Source organism: Bidens hawaiensis, unplaced genomic scaffold, assembly GCF_021521415.1.
Source record: "Bidens hawaiensis isolate Kalapana, Puna unplaced genomic scaffold, B.hawaiensis_p1.1 tig00038524_1, whole genome shotgun sequence".
Taxonomy (NCBI): Eukaryota; Viridiplantae; Streptophyta; class Magnoliopsida; order Asterales; family Asteraceae; genus Bidens; species Bidens hawaiensis.
Genome location: NW_027496759.1, coordinates 11,804 through 33,794, shown reverse-complemented (window position 1 = coordinate 33,794; position 21,991 = coordinate 11,804). Strand labels below are relative to the sequence as shown.

Sequence of the window (21,991 nt, the reverse complement as noted above, 5' to 3'; positions counted from 1 at the left end):
GTGAAAAGTCCTTCGTAAGCGAATTAGCCCGACTCTATGTCAAGAACATCATTTGCCGCCATGGAACGCCGTTGACCATTATCTCCGATCGTGATGGTCGGTTTACCTCTCATTTTTGAAAATCATTGCAACCCGCTTTGGGTACCGGTAATGATATAGGCACCGCTTATCACCAGCAAAACGATGGTTAATCCGAGAGAACGATCCAAACTCTCGAAGATATGCTCCGCTCTTGCATACTAGACTTTGGTGGAAATTGGGATACTCACTTGCCACTTGCAGAGTTTTCCTACAATAATAGTTTTCACACTAGTATTTCCATGGCACCTTTTGAAGCTCTCTATTGCCGAAAATGTCGCTCCCAAATTTGTTGGAACGAGGAGAATCGAAAAACACCGGTCCCGAGCTTGTTCAAGAGATCGAATCGCTCTTATTCGTCAAAACCTTCTTGTTGCTCGTAGCCGTCAAAAGAGCTATGCCGATAAGTTCCGAAAACCTTTAGAGTTTAATGTTGGTGATCGAGTTCTCCTTAAGGTATCTCCTTGGAAAGGGATAGTTCGTTTTGACAAAAGGAATAAACTATCTCCTTGTTTTGTTGGCCCGTTTGAGATCGTTGAAAGGGTTGGTAGAGTTGCGTATCGTCTCAATCTCCCCAAAGAGCTCTCCAATGTACATCCAATTTTTCACGTTTTCAACCTCAAGAAAGGCTTAGCCGAGGGAAACCTTCATATACCTCTTGATGAAGTCCAAGCCGATGAATCTTTGCGGACTATTGAGAGACCTGTTAAAATCGTGGATCATATGGACAAAGAAACCAAGCGTAGCCGTATTCCGCTCGTAAAAGTTCGTTGGGAATCTAAACGTGGTCCCGAGTTCACTTGGGAGCGTAAAGACCAAATGATGACCAAGTACCCACACCTCTTCGTTACGGCTTAATTCCTAATTTCGGGACGAAATTTCCTAAAGTAATGAATGTTGTAACACTTCGGGTTTTCATTTTTATATTCTTGTAATTATACCCGACCCGTTTAAGGGTTCAGGTCACTCATTTAATAAAACCGACGCATTTATTAAGTATTTTAATTGTTTTAGTTTTATTATTTAGTAGTTTAAATATCTAAACTTACAAGAATTTGCAATTTTCACCCAAACTCAAACTTTAACTCATTCTCGTTTTCATCTATAAACTCCAGAGGCCTGTTATGTAAATTTTGATATAATTAAATAATATAATATATTTAAAAAATAACCCTAACCCACCCCCTGGTCCGACTGGCTTACCCAAACCCCAAAACCCGACCCGACGCACCCAAAACCATTCAAAACCTTCAATTCCCGCTCGTTATGATCAATTAATTTTGGCATTTGGCATATTCCACCGAATAAACGCGTAACCGACATTCAGTTGTTGTAAAAACGCGTTAATTCGTCCGTAATTTGATCAATTAGCTATATTAAGCCCCAAACAAACCCTAGCTCGTGATCTTATATAATCCCTTCGTTATGGATCAATTAAAGTTGCAAAACCCTTATTCTCCCCGTCGCCCACGTTTCCCCTAAACTCGATTTAGTTTACACTATCATCCCATCACCTAAATTACCCCACTTCTGGTCGCAACTCGCGTGATCAAATTCATCATCTTACCAGTCTATATAATTCAATTAATAGGTATGGTTGGGATCGTGATTCACCATAGAACAATAGCCCTAAACTTGTTTGATCGAACATGGACCAGATTATCCAATTGGATAATCTAGGGTTCATGTTCCTTTAAACCTACGTTTATATATTTCGGATCTGCAATGTTAACAACTAGTCAAGTTGGCTCAGTTGATTGGTCCACTGAATAACAAAGGCTGGGTCGCGGGTTCGAACCCGACCCAGCCGGTTTTGACTTTTGTTTCTCTTTTTCTTTTTGTTAACTTTATTTAATGGTTTTGTTTCTTTTAATATTAATTATCCCCTACACAATTAAACATTTAAATATTATAAACTGACACATTAAGCCATTTTCCCGTCATCCTAAAACCGGTTTTACTAGCATTATATTTAGGGATGAGCAAAATCGGTACCGGTACCGGTACCGATACCGAAATCAGTACCGACTTGGTACCGTCGGTACCGAATCGGTACCAAGGTTTTAAGTTTCGGGATCGGTACGGTACGATACGGTACCGGTATTTTCCGATTTTTTACCCTCGGTACCGGTACTATCCTGGTACCGTCTCGGTACTGAACCGAATATTTCGGTACCGGTACCGGTACCAAGAATTTCCAATTTTCGGGATCGGGAAAATCGGGTTCGGTACCGGTACCATCCCATGCTCATCCCTAATTATATTAACATTATTATTATTACTATTAATGTTTATTATTATTATTATTATAAATATTTTTATAAATAAGTATCACCTTTATCAAAAAAATCTTGAATATTATTAAACTTAAATATTTCATTTAAAGTTCCCCGGTTATTATTAGTTATATTTTTAATCCCGAATAAATCAAGTTTATTTTCTTATCTTTTCAATTTATCGCAAGAGAATTATTATTAATAATCCTCTAAAAAAATCAAGTTCGTTGTACGCATAACGCTTTTACAAGGTAAGTAAATGCACATCCGTCGTATTACCGCTTTACAAATTTTGGGGGCGTTATGCGTTCAAAATTAACTTATTGTTTTCACTACAATTCCGTTATATGCATAATTGTAATTACTCGATTAGTTGTTATGTGCGAATATGACTATGTGTTTACTTTATGTTGGTTTGTACCTCATCCTCATCCTCATTCTCATTAGTATGATCATACGCCGTCGGAGTAAACCGTTATCAATGCGATTCAGTTGAAAAGACAAATTTTATTTATTGTTTACTAGTTGTAGTAATTTACGATTATTGCATGGAATTGTCATTTTAGTATTATATATTTTTCAAAAACTGTGGTTTACTTGCTCAACGTTATGTTGACAAAAATATATATTTTCACGCATGACGTATGTAGCTTTATTGGATGAATCAAGTATTGGAGTTTAGATGATACCTTAGGTTGCTTTGATGAATGAAGAATACATTTATTTTAAGTTATTTTTTATTTGATTATTTATTTGTAACGATATTTCTTTTGAGACAACGTTTGTGCTTTTGAAATTTGATATATGAATGAATAATTTAGATATTGACACGTGTATTTCAGTTAGTGTCTTTTGAGCTATGATACAATCAATGTCGCGCCCCGGCATGTTCCGACGTAGGTTGGGGTGTGACACATACGGTCAAACCTAGTCTTCACACCATGACTGTTATTCATCAGCTCGTCTTGATGTCCAAAAATTCTTTCCTTTTTCATTAACCTTTCATTTATAAGCACCTCAGACTGCACCTTGATGATCTCTTCAAAGATATTTGAGTTAATGATCAACTTATAAGACTTCATTGTTGCAATGACTTCCTTATTCTTACGGCTTAGCGCGTCGGCGATCACATTAGCCTTACCAGGATAGTATTTGATATCACAGTCGTAGTCCTTTATCAGCTTTAACCATCTCCTTTGTCTCATATTCAGCTCTTTCTGCTTGAAGAAATACTTCAAACTCTTATGATCGGTGTAGATAGTACACTTAGTACCATATAAGTAGTGTCTCCAAATCTTGAGAGCATGCACTACTGCTGCTAGCTCCAAGTCATGTGTCGGGTAGGTGCTCTCATGAACCTTCAACTATCTGGACGCATAAGCTATCACATTTCCTCATTGCATTAACACGCAACCTAACCCACGATGCGAAGCATCAGTATAAACAACTAAATCCTCGTCATCATCGGGTAGGGAAAGTATTGGAACTTGTGTGAGTCTCTTCTTTAATACCTCAAAAGCTTCTTCCTGGAACTTACCCCAATTGAATACTACAAACTTCCGGGTCATACCGGTTAACGTTGCGGCTATATTGGAGAAGCCTTCGATGAATTTTCTATAGTAGTCGGCCGACCCTAAGAAGCTTCGTATATCAGTTGGGTTTTGCGGAGTTTTATAATTCTCACTATCAACTATATCAGTGGTAGCTAATTCTGTATGTGCACCAACCTTATAAGGAGGGATATCTTCTCTTGCCAAATGAGTCTCTTGCTCACTAACTTGTGCAATAGAACCCAACCTATCTTCATTAGGCTGATCCATCATCAGTTTCATTATTTTCTTCATCAAATTCATATACATCCCTTGGAATTGTATTTAGAACATAATGCAAACCATCTACTACAAGATCATCTGAATAGCATAACTTCTTCACATTAACTCATGTTAAGCCATAATCATCGTTCTCAACTTGGTACCACTCACAATGAAACAATACAACTCTAAACTTTGACCAATAATCAAGTTCAGTTATGTCTAAAATTCTACCATATTAGTCAACATTCCCAACCGCTGGATTATTGTCCTATGAACTCGCAAAGCTAGGAGTTAGAGCTGTAATTGAAACACCGCTATTTTGAGTTGTACATTTTTCATCTCGTGATTTGACATGCAACCTATATCGGGCATAATAGGCGTAGTATCTCTTGGATATAGGACTAGGACCCTTAGCAAGCCAAAAAATATGATTTGGAACATCATTATGTATACTTTGTTATCGAACCATCTAACGAACTCATGACTATGGTTGTATGCTCGTGCCCGTCTACTTTGTTCTGGTTAACTTTCAATATAAGCGTTATGCTCACTGCATCATCATTTAGAAAAATATGTCATTAGATAACTAGTAATGATATATATTTTATAATTTGAAAAAAATATAGGCTATAAACTGGTTACTTTGTTTAACTGCTATAAACTGGTTACTTACTTGATATAATTTTTAACTTCTGCATAATCAGAATTGAATAAGGCATAACGATGTGCTTGTTCCCTTAAATGAACATCCAAAGATACATTTTTTCCCTGTCTTCGTTTTTTACCTCCTACGGGGTGACCACATTTTTTTTCTCTCTTCTATTAAAAGCGAATTCCCCATACAAATAGAGACGTCTGTTAAAAAGATACTCTGAAGGCTCTGGGATCGAGGTCTCAAACTTTACCTGGCATGATTTTAGCATTTAGTTTGTGTTGGACATATTTTATTGTAAAGTGCATTTTTCAAAAGAAGTAAGATAAGTTGATTAAGAAAATAAAATATAAAGTATAACGGGATGAAAAAAAAATAAAGTAAGGAACTCTAGTGTGTAAAATGTAGAAAAAAGAAGTATAATGGAATTGTTAAAAAAAAATAAAAAACGAGTTGACCGGAAAACATAAAATAAAAATTTTATGAGTTGATATAAGTAAGATTAAAAGCATAAGTGAAGTATTGTAAGCAATGGCGGACCCGGAAATATTTTTCATGGGGGCAGAAACTTTTAGGGGTCGTTTGACTAATGTTATATAAAAAAATTTCTGTTGGCCGTTTAAAAAAAATATAGTCAAACTAAATTTGATATAATTAACAAAAGACATCAAACATAATTACTTATATATAATAAGTGGCATAAGTAGAAACTTTTAATCGAATGTTGTACTGTAGGATTACTATAACAAAAATTTAAACATCTTTAAAACTAAATTTTTTACACTAAGAAAGTATAAATTTATTAAAACAAATTAAAGGCAGAACATAAACAAATAAATTATGAATATACAACAAGTGAGAAAATGATTTTTTTTCTTTAATGTTAATTTAGTTTGTATTTAAATGATATGTTAAGTAATATTATGTTTATGTATTAAAGTATATTTTTAGTTAAAGTATATTTAGATATATATTTATAAAAGGATAAGTAAAAGAATAATTAAAATTATAAAACGTAACATGCAATAATTTCATATGAGAAAGTTTTATTAGATTATAATAAATAATTAAATTATTCAAGGTTTGAATAGTAGATTGATGTATGTCAGCTTTGGTGTAAACAGACTTTCACATTGTTACATAAAAGGACAAGAAATAAAGTCATCTTCTCCATTTATAAAGATAACATGCAGGTTTCCCTATACAGACTTTGCTAGAAAAATTTTCCGATCAATCAAAACTTACTCTTTTCTTTTCTTCAATAGTTTCAAAAGTTCAAAAGAGGCGACTGTAAAATTTGATGGGGGGTGTTCGTGATTTTCATGTACTTATTACGCTAAAAAGAAAAATTTTAAGGTGGGCGGCTGCCCCCTTCCTGAAATCCTGCTATCGCCCATGATTATAAGTTGTTTAAAAATAAAAACTTCGTTTGAAAAAGAATTTCATGAATAGATAAATATTATTTTCAACTAAACTAATTTGGCTAAAGCCTCAAATAGTCGAATGTACCCCAGAGCTTACACACTTAATAAATTTTTAGCTAGAGTTTATTTTTACTACAGTTTATAGGAAGTCAAGATATGCTCAAAATGAACATGTATCAATACTTAAAAGTAACCATATATGAAATGAGACTGAAAAAAGATATGTATAAGCAGTTTCACATGTGAACTATCCGCGTGCACGGTTTAAATTTCGGCCACAATTTACTGACTTGATTTATTAGAAGATTAATCGAGACAGGAAGATTAATAAGCGAGCATTCTGAAAGTGGTTTAACTGCTTATGCTGTCAGCGTGGAGATAGTTCCGGGTTTCAAAACATTTAAATGTAGCCTAGAGATGTAAACCAGCAACACGTGTAAGGTATAATAAAACAAAGTACAAGGTTTATCATATAGTAAAACGTACTACAAGCATAGATAATGGCATATGAACAATGTACTTGTTACAAATTGAATAGAATCTCTCTTTAAGAAACCGAAAATCACAACTTAAGAGCCGCTATGGCCTCAGGTTTGAAATCAACCCGCATACCTAAAACCCGCCTCACCTCTGCTGGAGTCAGTCTCCAAGTCATGGGACCCGCATTCTCACCCCAGAAGTCCAAGATCTCAGACACCTTCTCCAAGTTAAGAATCGTTGCCATTTGGGTTAACCGAGCAAACTTATCTCTTACGGTCCGTTGAGTCATGCTTGAAAAATGGCTAACCAGCGCCCTCACGTCTCGGTCCAGTTGCAGACCACCCAGCTGACTGAACCGTTTTTGCATCATGATAACTTCGAGCCGTTTTACAATGAAGTCGATGACCAAATGAACAAACGAGTCGTAGTTGTTGGCGGTCATTAACGGTTGGAGCCAGCCTGTGTTGGTTTCAACAGTGTGAAGAAGCCTCTGGACCCACGGGTCGTTTACCTCGTTTTCTGCGTATTCGGTTTCTGAAAGCTCGTAACTGACGGTTGCAACGCTGTCTAATACGGGTCGGATTCGGTGTGTGACGGTTCCTACGAGCTGTTCTAACCCGGAAACTAACGCTTTCTTGAACGCGTTGCTCATTTCTCCTAATTCAGATAGACATGACTTGATTCTTTCTCTATCGGCTGGAGCGGGAAATACCTGATAAAAAGTAATTTTGTAGAAATTTAAAAAATTTATTAATTGTGTGATTTAAACATGGTAATAACATCTAGTAGGTTATTAAACATCATGATGATTCCATGGGCCTGTAAATGAACCGAACGAACACGAAAGGCGCATGATTATGTTGAATTGTTTAACTTTAACCGTTCAAATGATCGAACACAGAAAAATAAACTAACAGGTTTCTCGTCCGTGTTCGTTCCTTAAGAAAATGCACGTGCTCGTGTTAGTTTATGTTCGTTCGTTAACAGTATTAAACGAACAGTTCATGAACGTAAACAAACGAAGATGAGTAAACATCATGATGATTCAATGGCCCTGTAAACGAACCGAATTAACACAAAAGGCGCATGTTTATGTTCGACCATTTAACTTTAACCGAACAAACGATCGAACACGAACAAATAAACTAAAGGTTGTTCATGTTTGTTCGTTAAGAAAATGCAAGTGTTCGCGTTAGTTTATGTTTGTTTGTTAACAACATAAACGAACGACTCATGAACGTAAACGAACAAGAATGAGTGAAACATATACGAGCGAACATAACTGAACTAAAACCAATTAAAAGTAAATGTGAGTGTGTTAGGCCTAAAAAAGTTTTCTAAATTGTAATGGGCTTAAAAAGTTTAAATGTATATATTAACAAACGTAAACTGATGAACAAAATGAACGTAAACGCACGAACTTGAATGAACAAAGTAAATGAACGAATGAGACATGTGGTCATGTTGGTTCTTTAACTAAATGCACAATTGTTTTTCAAGCTCGTTCATTTATTAAATAAACAAACATAAACGACTTTCCCACTGAACGGTTCAATGAACGTTCGGTTCGTTTACAGGCCTAAAATTCAACATTGGATTCCAACATGTCGACTCTAACTAGCGGACTAATGAAATATTCATTAGCTAATCTTTTAACTATTTTCAGTAAATGAAAGCGTTTTCTTATCAAGAAATAACAAATGAAAACCTATATTTAATAAACGGATATTTATGAAACACAAAATAATAATACTACTAATCTCAGCACACTGTTCTTCAATTTCATGTCTCAACTTAAGAGCATACTCACTGCTAACATCCATATTATTCAAAGCAGTAGCAATATCAACCCCTGTTTTCTGCACAACGCCACCCAAAAACAGCTTTCCCGCAAGATTCGGCTCCCTCATTTTCTGCTGCAAAGCATCATTATACTCACCACCAAGCAAACTTACAGCACTGCTCAACGCTGCAATAACCGAATTAATATTGGACGTCGATATCGACCTGCGACAACAGCTCTGTAACACATAAAACACATCATCAACCATGGAAGTTGTAAGGCTGTCCATCACATGCTCGTCAATCTTAATCGCCTTCCTAACATTTTCAACCATAAAGAAACCCTCCAAGATCACATAATAACTAGTAATATCTTGAACAACTTTGCTGAAATTACCGCTCCTGAAAGCTTTAGTGGCTCGTGGAGTCAACTCCGGGTCAACATGACTCAGCCCTTTGATCTTCGAAACCATTTAACCAGTATAATCCTCGCCTAACTGCGTAAGCGACAATATTTCCTCAAGAAACAACTCAATTTCCCGAGGGTCCGGTCCTTCTTCTTCACCGGAAGAAAGCAGATCATTCTTGTAAGAATTGATTTCTGACGTCAACTTCGACAACTTCCTAAACTCCATATACTTTTTCAAAATCAACGAGCCTCGAGAATCACACTCCTCTTGAAGCTCACAGATTGCATACACAATTCCGTCTTCCCCGCATAAACTTTTCAAAATCTCTTCATTCTCCTCAATTGCTAACACAATATCTTTAAACAAATTGGTCAAACACGCAACAAAATTAACCTGACTCTGATTCTGTTCCACAAACTCCACTAACTGCTTGAATTCAGGCTTAGACCTAACAGATATCACCTTCTTTAAATAACTAACATATGCCTGCAAACAGGGTGAACAAAAACTGAACCGTTAACCAAACTGAATTGAAAACACGAAACTGAACCGAAATTAACCGAAGACCAAATCAACCACAAGTCGGTTTCGGTTATTTTTTGTACCCTTGGTTAACCAAATTAACCGAAACTGAACCATTCGTATTTTCATATATTCATAGCATTTAGACCTTAACTTTATGTATTTATGCATCCATTTAACAAAACTGAATAAAAACCCGAACAATTAACAGAAAACCAAACTAGCCACAAATTGGTTATCAGTTACTCTTTGTACCCTCGATTCACCAAACCAAAAACCGACGAAACCGAGTTGAAATTAAACGAAAACCGAATTAACCAAAAATCGGTTTTCGGTAACTTTTTATACCCTTGATTAACCAAACTAACCGAACCGTTTGCATTTTCATATATTTATATCCCCATTTCATGTATCTACGCATCCATTTGCCCGAACTGAACCGAAAACCAAATTAACCACAAATCAGTTATCAGTTAGTTTTTGTAAACTCAATTAACCGAACCGAAAACCGACAAAACCAAATTGAAACTAAACGAAACCAAATTAACCAAAATATCAGTTTTCAGTTACTTTTTGTGCCCTTGATTAACCAAATTAATCGAACCATTCGTATTTTCATATATTTGCATCTCCATTTCATATATGTACACCTCCATTTCATGTATTAGACCTTAATCTTATGTAATTATGCATCCATTTAACCGAACTGAACCAAAAACCAAAACCCAAATTAACCACAAATTGGTTATCGGTTACTTTTTGTAACCTAGATTAACCGAACTGAAATGAACCAAAAAACCTAATTAACCAAAAATCGGTTTTCGGTTATTTTTGTACCCTTGATTAACCAAATCAACCGTCCCGAATCAATCTTCATTTCATGTATTTAGACCTTAATTCTATGCATTTACACATCCATTTAACCGAACTAAAAACGAACCGAATAACCTGACCTGCAATCCTTCTTCCTCCAAACTCAACGGGGAGTAAATCCGAATAAACCTTATAACCGCCCCATGATCCCTTTGATCCACCGCAGCCGCCAACCGCCTCCTAACGATCGACTCAAGCTGCCTCTTGGCCGCAACCAGCATCTCCCGCTGATCCGATCCCGAATCCTTATACTTGGCATCAATCTGCAGAAACCTCTGGACACAATCCGCAGCCGACTCAAAATCCTCAGTCTCCAGCGCCTTCTGGACACCCGAGATACAATCGGACCGTTCGACAATGGCATCGATGCGGTTCAGCGTCTCGTGGACCCTCGACTGGGCCAGATCGATCTCTCGGACCTTGCCGGAGACCTGGTTGGCGAGGAGGCAGGTGGAGTTGACGTTGGAGAGCATGAGATTGGATTCGGATTTGACGAGGTCGAGGACGTCGGAGGATTTCTGGAGGGAGGTGAGGTGTTTGTCGAGATCTGGTCGGAGTACGAGGATGTTTTCGAGCTGGAGGTCGAGGTTGCGTTGGTAGGCGATGCATTCGTGGAGGAGGCGGGTCATGGTGCTCATGTCGGTCAGGGTTTGGACCAGGGTTAGGGATTCGGGTGACCCGAATTTGATGGGTTGGTGGTGTGAGTCGTCTGGTGGTGATGACGTCATTGTTGGTGGTTGTTACCGCCGGGAAGTGGAGATCGATAATAATAATAATCGGATTTGGAGAAGAGAAGATGCAGGGGGGATTATTATTATTATTATTATTGTTGTTGTTGTTGTTGTTGTTGTTGTTGTTGTTGGTAGGAAGTGTCAAGTTAAGTTTAGTTGAAGTTTAGAAATGAAATAATAAGAGCAAATAGAAAGTAAAAGTTATTGCGAATTTATTTATTTGTTGCAAAAATGGAACTCGAGTCGTGTGCTGTTTTTAAGTTCGTCTGCTTCTAGCATTTCAATCCGAACGGACTACCGAGCTTATCGAGCTACGAAACATTAATTTTATACATGGGTGATCACCCAAAAGACAATGGGTTGTTAGAATCAATGCTAGGTGGAATCTAAAAGTGTTTACCTTAATGTTGATTTCATGCTAGGTTCTTATAAACATCATTATGATATTGGGCGAGACAATAGTAACAAGCTTGATGTGTGGGTTTGATTTTTAAAACTTAATAGGAAAAAAAAAAGATTAGATTAAGAATTAATAAAAGATAAACTCTTTTTTGAGTAACCAGCAAACAGATAATTGTTTAGGTACTCTATACAGGGCGATCTAATGGCAAAATGTCATCGCCAGCTGGTTCAATCCAGTTGTACGGAAATCTTAAGCGCCGTTAAGTTATCTCATGTTCCGGAGAAAACTCACTCGCCGAAATACCCACTAATGATAAGCCTGGACGTCTTAAAACTCGAACCGAATATCACAAACTAACAGTGTTCCTTCATTGAGCCATGCTCTTCAAAGTATTGTAGGATAACCTTTTCGAAAACATTTTTTACCACTTTGTTTAGTAAAGTAGGATACCTTTTTTTACCGGCATTTCTTCACTAAAAATGTAGTTCATCTCAAGTTTCATCCCACCCACGATAAATACGAATACTCCATTCCATTTGAGGAAACAAGCAAGATTCGGCTTTATCTTCATCAACGAACCAAGTACGACGATGCAAACTCCGGTATCATAACTGTAAACTTTCTTTAATATCTCATTCTCCGTATTCTATTGCATCAACTGTACAAATTATATGATGGGTCTGCTCGCCGATTGCTTTTGAGCGATCGTCTGATTATAAACTTCGATTATTGAGGTTTGAATTGATACCAAAGTTTGATAATTAGCTCGCGTGTTGAGTTATTGGTGTTAATTTGAAGAAACAAGAAATGGGTCAAATCAACAATAAAGGGATTTAAGGATTATCTTTTCAGAATTTAAAATTTGAATCAACATTAGTTTTATTGAAACTAAAGATCAATTTTACATGTTCGAATCGATCGAGCTTAAAAATAAACTTGCTTAATAAACGAGCCCGAGTGTCACTTATCGAGCTTGAGCCGACTCACGAGCCTAAACGATGCTATTATTTTTATAAATATTATTTAAAGTATTTAGTGTATGTTTATTTATTCATTATTGTTATATATAATTAGAAAGTTATATAAAACAATTATAAATATATATAATTTTATTAATAAATAATAAAGGAGCCGAGCTCGAAACTAGTCGAGCTCTCTGTAAGTTAAACGAGCCGAGCCCAAGCCTACTTGAGCTCAGGCTCGGCTCATTGGCACAACTTACCAAGATCAATTAAGTTATGAAATGTGTCAAATTTCCAGCTTGTTCATCTTAAGTGGGCAGATGAGATATCACTGGTTGGTGCTTCAGATTCATCATATGATGATGACTCAGATACCTGCATTATCAGTGATCATCGACATCAAGCACTCAGGCTTGAATGGACAGCTTTCACTTTTTATTTTGAGCTCTGTAAACTTAATGAGTAATGACTTATGGCTGCTATTTAAATTATTGGAATTTATGTTTACAAACAGCATAAAAAACACAGAAAATAAGAATTTATCGGCAGATGACATAAACTAAGCGGGACGGTTACAGGGTCTAACAAACGAAGACTACATGGAGAAGATAATGGAGGTCAATGATAAACTTGATATGGTATAAACATTAATCACTATGTAATTTTATTCCTAACAGATTTAAATTATTTTAAATGTAACACAAAATAAATCATTTGTTGTTATTTGCAGGTGAAGGATATAGTGAGACCAGGTTGTTCTTACGAGGTATTGAACACCGCCTTACGTTGCATGTCATCGATTGCAACGATTCTCTCCAAAACGCCACAAAAACTTCAAGCGTCGCTCTGATCGTGTTTTAGTGTGTTTTGATTGTCACTATGTGATATGTAAAGACATAACTCTGGTTGATTTGTTGTACCATGTGTAATCTTTAAGTTGAGGTAGCTGTTTCAAATGGTCAATATAGTGTGTTGACATTGACTTTTACTGATTGTTCATAGTTTGTTGACTTTTTCCAAACAAATTATGACCCAACATTTCTCCATGTGTAGTCTGCTAAAAAGTAATAGTTCATACCAGTATACCAATACAATGGTCGACTAATATTTGACCAATCCGACACGAACCCAAATATTTGACCTCAACCTAGACATATGAGCCATATACGTCATGGATATTCACATGTTGACACAAACATGACTCGTTTAACCTTATTTTCCTGATAACCAAAGGAGATGAGTGAGATAGATAGATACCTGAGCGTCACCACCGATGGACCCCAAATATCCACCGTCAATCGATCCTTTCTGTCACATACCATCGTCTTCGCTATGTGTTTTCCTCCACCCACCGCCATCATTTGATTGCTTTACTCTGGTACAGTTAAAATTTATTTATTGTCAGCTTATAACAAGTTTGGTTAGATACTCTTAACAGGTTTGGTTAACTATTCATCAATGAGTATGTTTTACGTGAGAAAAGCTTAAAGTGTAGTGTTGAACGAAAGTGATACACATTCGCAATAATCACTTTCGAAATTTATAATAGGTATGTTCTCATGTTGATGCAGGAATGGCAACCGATGAAGATACATATATATCGTCTCAGGTCAACAAGGCCTGCAATGTCGAACCCCTCCCGCAGTCAAAACATTTGTGCTCGATACACAAACAAGAAATTGACAATTATTTACCCCATGCTAGAACCAAGATGTACATTTTGCTTTTATATTATTGCTTATAAAAGAATAAAAATGAACAAATGAAACAATTCAAAATGTATAGACTGTATGTTTCTTTATTTTCATATATTTAGTACACTTTATGTTTGTTGGTGCTTCATGTTTTTTATGATTATCCTCATCTGTAGTCAACAGTCAATATAATACCATCTTCAGAATTATATAATAGTTTTACATTAATGCAAGATTTTGCAGGTTGCATGTAAGGGAAATACTTTGGTGGCGGAAAAAGTGTTTTCATCTTAATGTTGTGAAAGGATTCAACTTATAATAGCATGTGATATATGGCTATTTTGATTTATTACCAAATATTGTGAATGTACATCAATTGCTGCAGCCTGCAGCTTATTGAGCTACAACTAGGTGCCACTAAACTTTACGTATCTACTTCTTTAACAACACTTTTGTTGCGGTGGGGTATAGAAACTAGTCACATATAATTTCATTATAAAACACATTTTACAAAAAATAAAGAACAAACCTGCAAGCGTGCTAGATTGTAATGGACCCGATTCATATACCTAAATGTGTTTGCAGTCTCGACCTGAAACTGACCCGAAACCGTTAATACTACCCAAACTCACGAATTCCATATAAATTCCATACATAATCAACCCAGAAAAAAAAAACAAAAAACATATCATATCTCAAAATTAATAACTTTAAAAGAAACACCAACAAAATCTCAATACAATCGTATATGAAATACACATATAACTAAAGAGAAACAGTTCGCCTATAAAGTATTTCATCATCACTTTCATCTTCATCATCCGACACCATTTGACCACCCGGTAAATCCAACTTCCCGCCCATAACAAACCTCGGCCCGTCAACCTCACTTTCAACATAATCCGCATACAATCTTTCTTCAAATCTTCGATCACTACAATTAAGAAACCAAGATAAAGAACATCTAATCCCCTTATGCTGCAATCTTTGATACCGCGGTTTAATTCTTGATTCAAGCCCGTAAGTAAAATACTCAGGAAACTCAACCAACTCCTTCAATGGTCTTCCCATTTCACTTTTGAAAAAATAAAAACTATTTTTCATCAAACTAACTTGCAAAGCAAGTAACTGCGGGCACTTAACTATCATCTTTGCAACATCTTCACCCGACAAACCTCGTCCAACAAGAAAGTCAACGGGCTTCGTTATCACATTTTGACCAAGAGATACCACTTGCGGCATTCTTTCAATCACACGCGCGAACCCTTCAGGGTCAATCTTTAACTTCAAGTTAAAAAAATATTGTTGTGTCGATAACTTAGCTTTCAAAGGAAGCCCTAGCATTTGTGGATATTGAGCGATAACCGAACCCAAAGCCTCTTTTCGCACACCAAAACTAACTAGACAGTCAACATTCGGTTTGACCAATTCGTCAACATCATAACCAATAACATACGCGCGCTTTTCAAACATTCTAGCCAACACCTTTTTTGGTAAACCTAACGAAACTAAATACTCAACCAACGGTTTTATCATCGTCCCGACTCGCATCCCCAAAAAGTACGGATATTGTGTCACCATCGGCCCGATATCTCTCGGGTTAACACCAATGCTAACCAAATATGCAACCGAAGTACTCATCGTTCCTTCCAACTTAAACCCTAACAACTCGGGATACTTCATCAACACATACCCGATATCTTGTTTCTCAACATCTAACCCACGAAGGAACCTAATAACCGGCACGAGCTCAACTACCACACTGGCATGAAGCACTTGCGGATACTTTTTAACAAACTCTCCCATTTTCGACCGTTGAATTCCGACTTTTTCCAAATATCCCAATACCGGAATAATATTCTTTCTCACACTGCACCCGAGCATTAACGGGTACTCATTAATATCGTCAATCGTCAACCCGAGTTTCTGCAAAAACTCAACGCGCTCACGCATCACATCTATCGTCGACGGTAACTCAACTTCCTCTAACTCATCCGGAATAATTCCTATGGATTTCAAGTAATCGGAAACAATTACCCGCGAAACGAGCTTTTCTTTTCGGCCGTGAACGACGCCCCAGGTGACCGTTGGCATTTCATATTCTGGGAATTTTGAAGTGGAATAGGGGTTAACGGATAAAACCCTAGAGAAGCTAAATTGGGGGTTTTGATAGGGTTTAAGAGGATCAAATGGAATAAAGGTGATAGCTTTAGATTGATTGGATAAAAACTGAAGTGGGTTTATGATAAAAGATTGAATTGGATGTTTTCTTCGACAAAGAAAAATCATTTTGAGTGAAGAAAATGGAAATTAGGGTTTGTAATTAGAGATTTGGGGCTGATTGAATTAGAATTAGAATTAGAATTAGAATTAGAGTGTGTAATTGGTGTAATTAAAGATAATAATAGAGGCTTACCGGCGTGAAGAGTGGCTGCTATCGAAGGAGAAAATGGCTCTGTAGACTTCACAGAATTGGAGTGTGTGTTTATGAATTAAAATGGGAAGACAGCGAGAATTATTTTTCTTTTTTATTTTTATTAAATTATGTTTTCTTAACAACAATTCAAATCACTTACGAGCCACCGATTCATCTAGGGGAGTGCATGGTACGGTTTAATGCGGCTTTTGGTTAAAACCAAATCGAAAACCAAAATATCGGTTTTTTAGATTTTTGAAACCGTTTGGTTTCGGTTTTACGGTTTCGTTTTGGGTTCGGTTTTTGGCATTTGAGCTTGAAAAATTTAAGCTGGAAAGAAAGTTGGCCGAAAATAATGAATTTAGGTGTAAATAGTTTATTAAATGTTAACTAATAGACTATTATGCATTTGGACAAAAAATATTTGACTTACATATTTATTAAATTCTTATAAATTACTTAAAATAAAAATTAAAAAAAATAAAAATCTAGAAATTCGGTTCGGTTCGGTTCGGTTCGGTTTTTTGGTTTTTATTACATGTAAAACCAAAACCGAACCGTTAGTTCGCTTTTTACAAAAACGAAAAATCAATTCATCGGTTTTTTTTCCGGTTCGGATTCTTCGGTTTTTTTAGTTTCGGATTGGTTTTTTGAGCTTCTTGCACATCCCTGGATCCACCCGGTCATCTAAAAAAAAAGTGATAAGGTTTAAAAGTGAGACACAAAGCGTAAAAACATACAACTTTTCAAATATGAGATGCAAGATGGATAGAGCTCGCCTCAACCTGCACTTGATGGATAGAGCTCGCCTTTTTTAGCCTGAAGCGCAAGCCCTTGCGCCTTGTGTCGCATCATGTCTAGGTTTGCTTTCTTAAAAACCGATGCTGATTTACATGATGTGGTCTTTTACTTAAAAAGTTAATGATGAGGCAGACAGTAGTAAAACTATAAAAGAGAAAACTATTGAAAGAAATTTTATTATTTATATCCTAAGCTATTACACCAATCGATTTATAAGGAAACGTCTAAACTTTTTATGTGTAGTCAAATTTTAGAAAATTAAATTTGCTTGCATAATAATCAAATTTACTATCCAAATAAACATTGAATAACTCGAAATAAAGACGGCATTGGTGGTGGAAGGCTTTTAAGTTGGTGGATGGTCGATTTGGAGGTGGTGGATGACGGTTGTGACGGTGGATAGTCAATTGGTGGTTCATAATGAGTTTATTGTATTTGGTTACTTTGTTAACAATAGAACATAAACCTTTTTTGAAACAAACCTTTTTTTGGTTTTTGAAAATAAAAATCTTTATTTTGATTTTTTTAGTTTTCGACTTCTTTCATAGCGGGTCTGGTTTAGTTTTTGTTTTCTTGGTTTTGCCATTTATGCTTGGAATTTTTGAAAAGAAAAATGAACCAAATTAATGTATTTGGGTCTAAAACTTTTGTTCTATATTTTTTTTATTTTTATATAATGATTAATTAATTATCACATATTTTGGGTCTAAACTCTAAAGAGTTTGGGCTGCACCATCTATATGTCATAAATTCAATAACAAAAGTCGGGTATTTTGATTTTATAGGTTATGTACGATTCGGTTTTTTGGGTACATGCAAAACCAAAACCGATAACAAAATCGGTTTTGGGAAATTGGAAAATCATTACGACATAACCAAACCATGGGTTCTTATTTTTTTCGGTCTTTTCAATTTGATCATGTCGATCATTTTGGTTTCAGATCGCTCTTTTCGATTTCATGCACACCCATGATATGCATCACGATTCACAACCATAATATACCATGTTTCATCTGATTACCAATAATTTAAGATATAGATTTATGGTACTAAAATCTATTATTATAATAAAACAGGGTTTTTTTACACATGTCATCCATACATCAGCCCTCCTTTTATTTTCACTCTCTATTATTCAAACACGTGGCTTCACCAACCGTTTTCACCACAGTGTAATCCAATCGTATATGAAACCCTAATTTCTTTACAACTGCTTTATTCCGCTGTTCTTCTAGATTATCCAAAGTAGTGCTTTGTATACAAAATTGTTAATCACAAATATTTGATAGAAGCATTGATAACCTATGTTGTTGTCCCTATAGCATGTATATATTTATTATTATTTTTTCTTAATTTTATACACGAAAACTGTATATACATCTGTGTTCTCATACCAATAAGCTGATGTTCCTTAATTCAATATTTGTTTTAGTTACAAATTTACGTAAATGATTCATATAGCTGGTTGAATAATAGTCTTACAAATTAAAATCAATTGAGCCAAGTTATTCGACGAAATTGCATTGTATTAGCTAATTTCGTATGAACTTTACTTTTATTAATTTTGTCATACTGTTTATTAACAAATTATATCTTATAATGTAATGTTAACCTAAGTTAAGAGACAACATACCAATTTATAATACAGAAGTGCAAAACTAAAACATTAATTATCATTATACATTAGTGGTCAAGGTTTTGGAGATTTTTTTCAAGAAAAAAAAAAGAAGGAATAACTTAATTGTACTCAATCTTTCATATTTGAGTTTTAAAATTAATGTAAAATACATTTTATTTTTAGTCCTTCTATGTTGTAGGTTGATTTATTTGTTTCCTATTGGTTGATAGATGTTTCACTTGGATTGATCTTATATATCCTAAAAATGTTCATCTAAGAAACTAACTGCCTCATTATACGGCTAAGATTAATTATACATAAAAGCAGTTTATATTTTTTTTCATCAGCTACATTCATGGAAACATGTTATTTGCAGTTTTTTTAATGACAATTTTTCAAAGTATGTAACTATGTAAGTATAAATAAGTGGCAAGTGTTTATTAACTCGCACATACTATTTTGCATTCTTTTTGTTTTTGTTTTCATAATGTCTAAAGCTGTGAGTCAGGGGACTTCAAAACTGACTCCAAGGTAAGTTACAGTTCTAATAGCACCTGTGATTACCTCATTTTCTGATTTATTTATAACTTACCTTTCATAATACTTACAAGTTAACAAACAATTCTGAGATTACTCACCTCAGCAAACTGAATGCTTCAATGACTCATGTCAAAATAAAAGTAAGAATTATGAAGCTATGGAGACTACATTCCTATAAAGCTGTTAATGGTACGCATGTAATTGAAGTGATTCTTATGGATGAAGAGGTATTTACAAATTATCAATTAAAACTATTTCACTTTGTTAATATATGTATGGACCTTACAATGTGTCTGTAGTATGTGTGTAGGGATCAAAAATCCAAGCAACCATAAGCGCTACCTACCTAATCAAGCATGAAGTTTTTTGTTGAGAAATCGTTTGTTTTTATTCAAAGGTTTGATATTGGTGACAATATATCTACCTACCGTGTCACAAATCATCCTCATAGGCTATTTTTGACTTTTGATTCAACTGTGACAAAATGTAACAAGGAAGTTGGATCTATATGGTTTAACACTTGCTGACTTTGACGTGCTTCGCAACAATGGTGTACCGCCTGACTCGGTTATTGGTAACTAATAATATTAACTTTATTAACTTCACTTTTTATATTTTTATTTTTATTAACTATAAATGTGTATTACATTGCAAACATATCGTTGTTTAACATAGCTTTTAGCTAACATTGTTTATTATATAGATTTAATTGGGTATGTCTACACATACTTTGACATGTATGATTACAAAACGCAAGGAGGCAAAATGAAAAAAAATAAAAAAATGAACCTTCAAGTTAGGTAATTAGAGTAAGTTATGTTAAAATATAAATTTATTTATCTGAATTGTTCAATGGATATCGATAACATACTTTTTTTTCTTTCTATTTTTATATTATTGTAGGTCTCGTAGCATATTTGTTACTTTGTGTGAGTCATACGCTGAGCAATTGAATATCTTCATGGCAAACAAACGCGAAGATGATTCCGCTGTTATCATCCTACTGTTTGGAAAATATACTTTTTCTGGCGGCTAGAGATTTGTTTTCCAATCTTTTAGATTTCTTTTAGAAACAGGTGTGTTTCATTTTCTATTTTACAAATTTTGATTATATATATATAACTAATTTTATTTACTCTCTATTAACAGTTTGATTGGAAATGAAGGACATCAATTTGTTTCAACTCGACGTTTGGTTTCACCACAATTTCCTTGCAGTTTGGAAAATGATTTCTTGACTAACTCTGTTTTCAACACTATAGCATATGCGAATAAAAAGGCAGAGGTTATTTACTTTCGATTCTTTTAATAAATAAATATAGTTATGCAAAATTTATCATTGATTGTTCTAATTATAATTACTGCAGGTCAAATCTATTGTAACCGGTACTATTATAAGTTTCATATCTGGGTTGACCGGTACTACAATGCATGCAAGACTTGCAACAAGAAGGTCAAAACTGTTTATGTTGTTACTGATCCCGTTGCGTCATCGGATAAGGTTGAACCAAAATAAATTATTAAATGTCCTAATGATGCATGTAAAAAAAGAGTAGTGTCCACTATTCCAAGGTTATACGTTGACTATTAATTTTATACTATATCTTACTGTTAATTATTAAGTTACTAGGTTTTATCCCCCGTGTTACGTGGGTTGTGTTTCTTTTTCATGTCTAATATTTATATTTTTTTGGATTTTAATATTATTTATTGTAAGAAAGTTAATAATTTGCTTAAGGTTTGATAATGAAAGACTTTTACAAATAAATTAGATTCTATAATCCGTTTAAAAGCTATGTTTTTGGTGAGACCCATGACTCGCTTATTTTTTACTATAAAATTGTTTCTTAATATAAATAATACTTTTTTCTTAAAAAAATTGGATATTAATTTTAGTATATCTATATTTTATAGGATTTTCATATCAAATATTTTGTGAGATTAATTTTTAATATAATTAAATGTTATAACTCGTTTAAGGTTATCGGGGTTTGGTGAGACCCATACCCGTGAATTCGGGTCAAATGCATGATATGTCTTCATTACAAATAAAACAACCGGGAGGCTTGAGAGAATGTAAGAATCAACCAGAGAGCTTTTAAAGGTTTCGTTTATATATATTTAAGATTAAGATTCCTAGTTCTATTTTTTTTTCTTTTCATTTTTTTCTTTCTTTTTCCCTTTTTAAGCGCGCAACATGTATTGTAATTTACTTACATATGTTGTTTTTCATTATTCGTTTATAATATTTAAATATTTTTTTGGATTTTAATTTTATTTATTGTAAGGAAGTTAATAATATACTTAGAATTTGATGATAAAAGGGTTTTAAAAATAAATGAAATGTTTGTTGGGAGCAGAATTTTTATTCTCAGGATTGATCACGATTTAAAGATTTCAACATATCCTGTCGGCGCAAATATTCTGAGGATTATATTTGACTAATTCAATGGTCCTTTATTATTTTGTTTGTTTTGCAGATAAGACCACGTGTTTAATATGCTAATAAGAACGT

General features: G+C 34.8%; 1 protein-coding gene, 1 long non-coding RNA gene and 1 pseudogene across 2 annotated transcripts; 1 reads left to right on the top strand and 2 right to left on the bottom strand.

The window, feature by feature from the left end:
* Positions 1 to 6,730: 6,730 nt before the first annotated feature.
* On the bottom strand, positions 6,731 to 11,039 carry LOC143590395 (conserved oligomeric Golgi complex subunit 4 pseudogene; annotated as a pseudogene).
* A 3,800-nt stretch (positions 11,040 to 14,839) lies between these two features.
* LOC143590394 (transcription termination factor MTERF4, chloroplastic-like) lies at positions 14,840 to 16,554 on the bottom strand. Its single transcript, XM_077070890.1, has one exon. It carries the CDS (start codon positions 16,388 to 16,390, stop codon positions 14,867 to 14,869), a length of 1,524 nt encoding a protein of 507 aa, XP_076927005.1. The 5' UTR covers positions 16,391 to 16,554; the 3' UTR covers positions 14,840 to 14,866.
* A 3,216-nt stretch (positions 16,555 to 19,770) lies between these two features.
* On the top strand, positions 19,771 to 20,487 carry LOC143590400 (uncharacterized). The gene is made up of 3 exons (XR_013145468.1): positions 19,771 to 20,050; positions 20,180 to 20,271; positions 20,380 to 20,487. It is a non-coding gene; the product is annotated as an uncharacterized LOC143590400 (long non-coding RNA).
* Positions 20,488 to 21,991: the final 1,504 nt, after the last annotated feature.

Coding starts and splice junctions, on each gene's coding strand:
- LOC143590394 (XM_077070890.1), bottom strand. CDS start 16,390: ATGATTTTTCTTTGTCGAAGAAAACATCCAATTCAATCTTTTATCATA.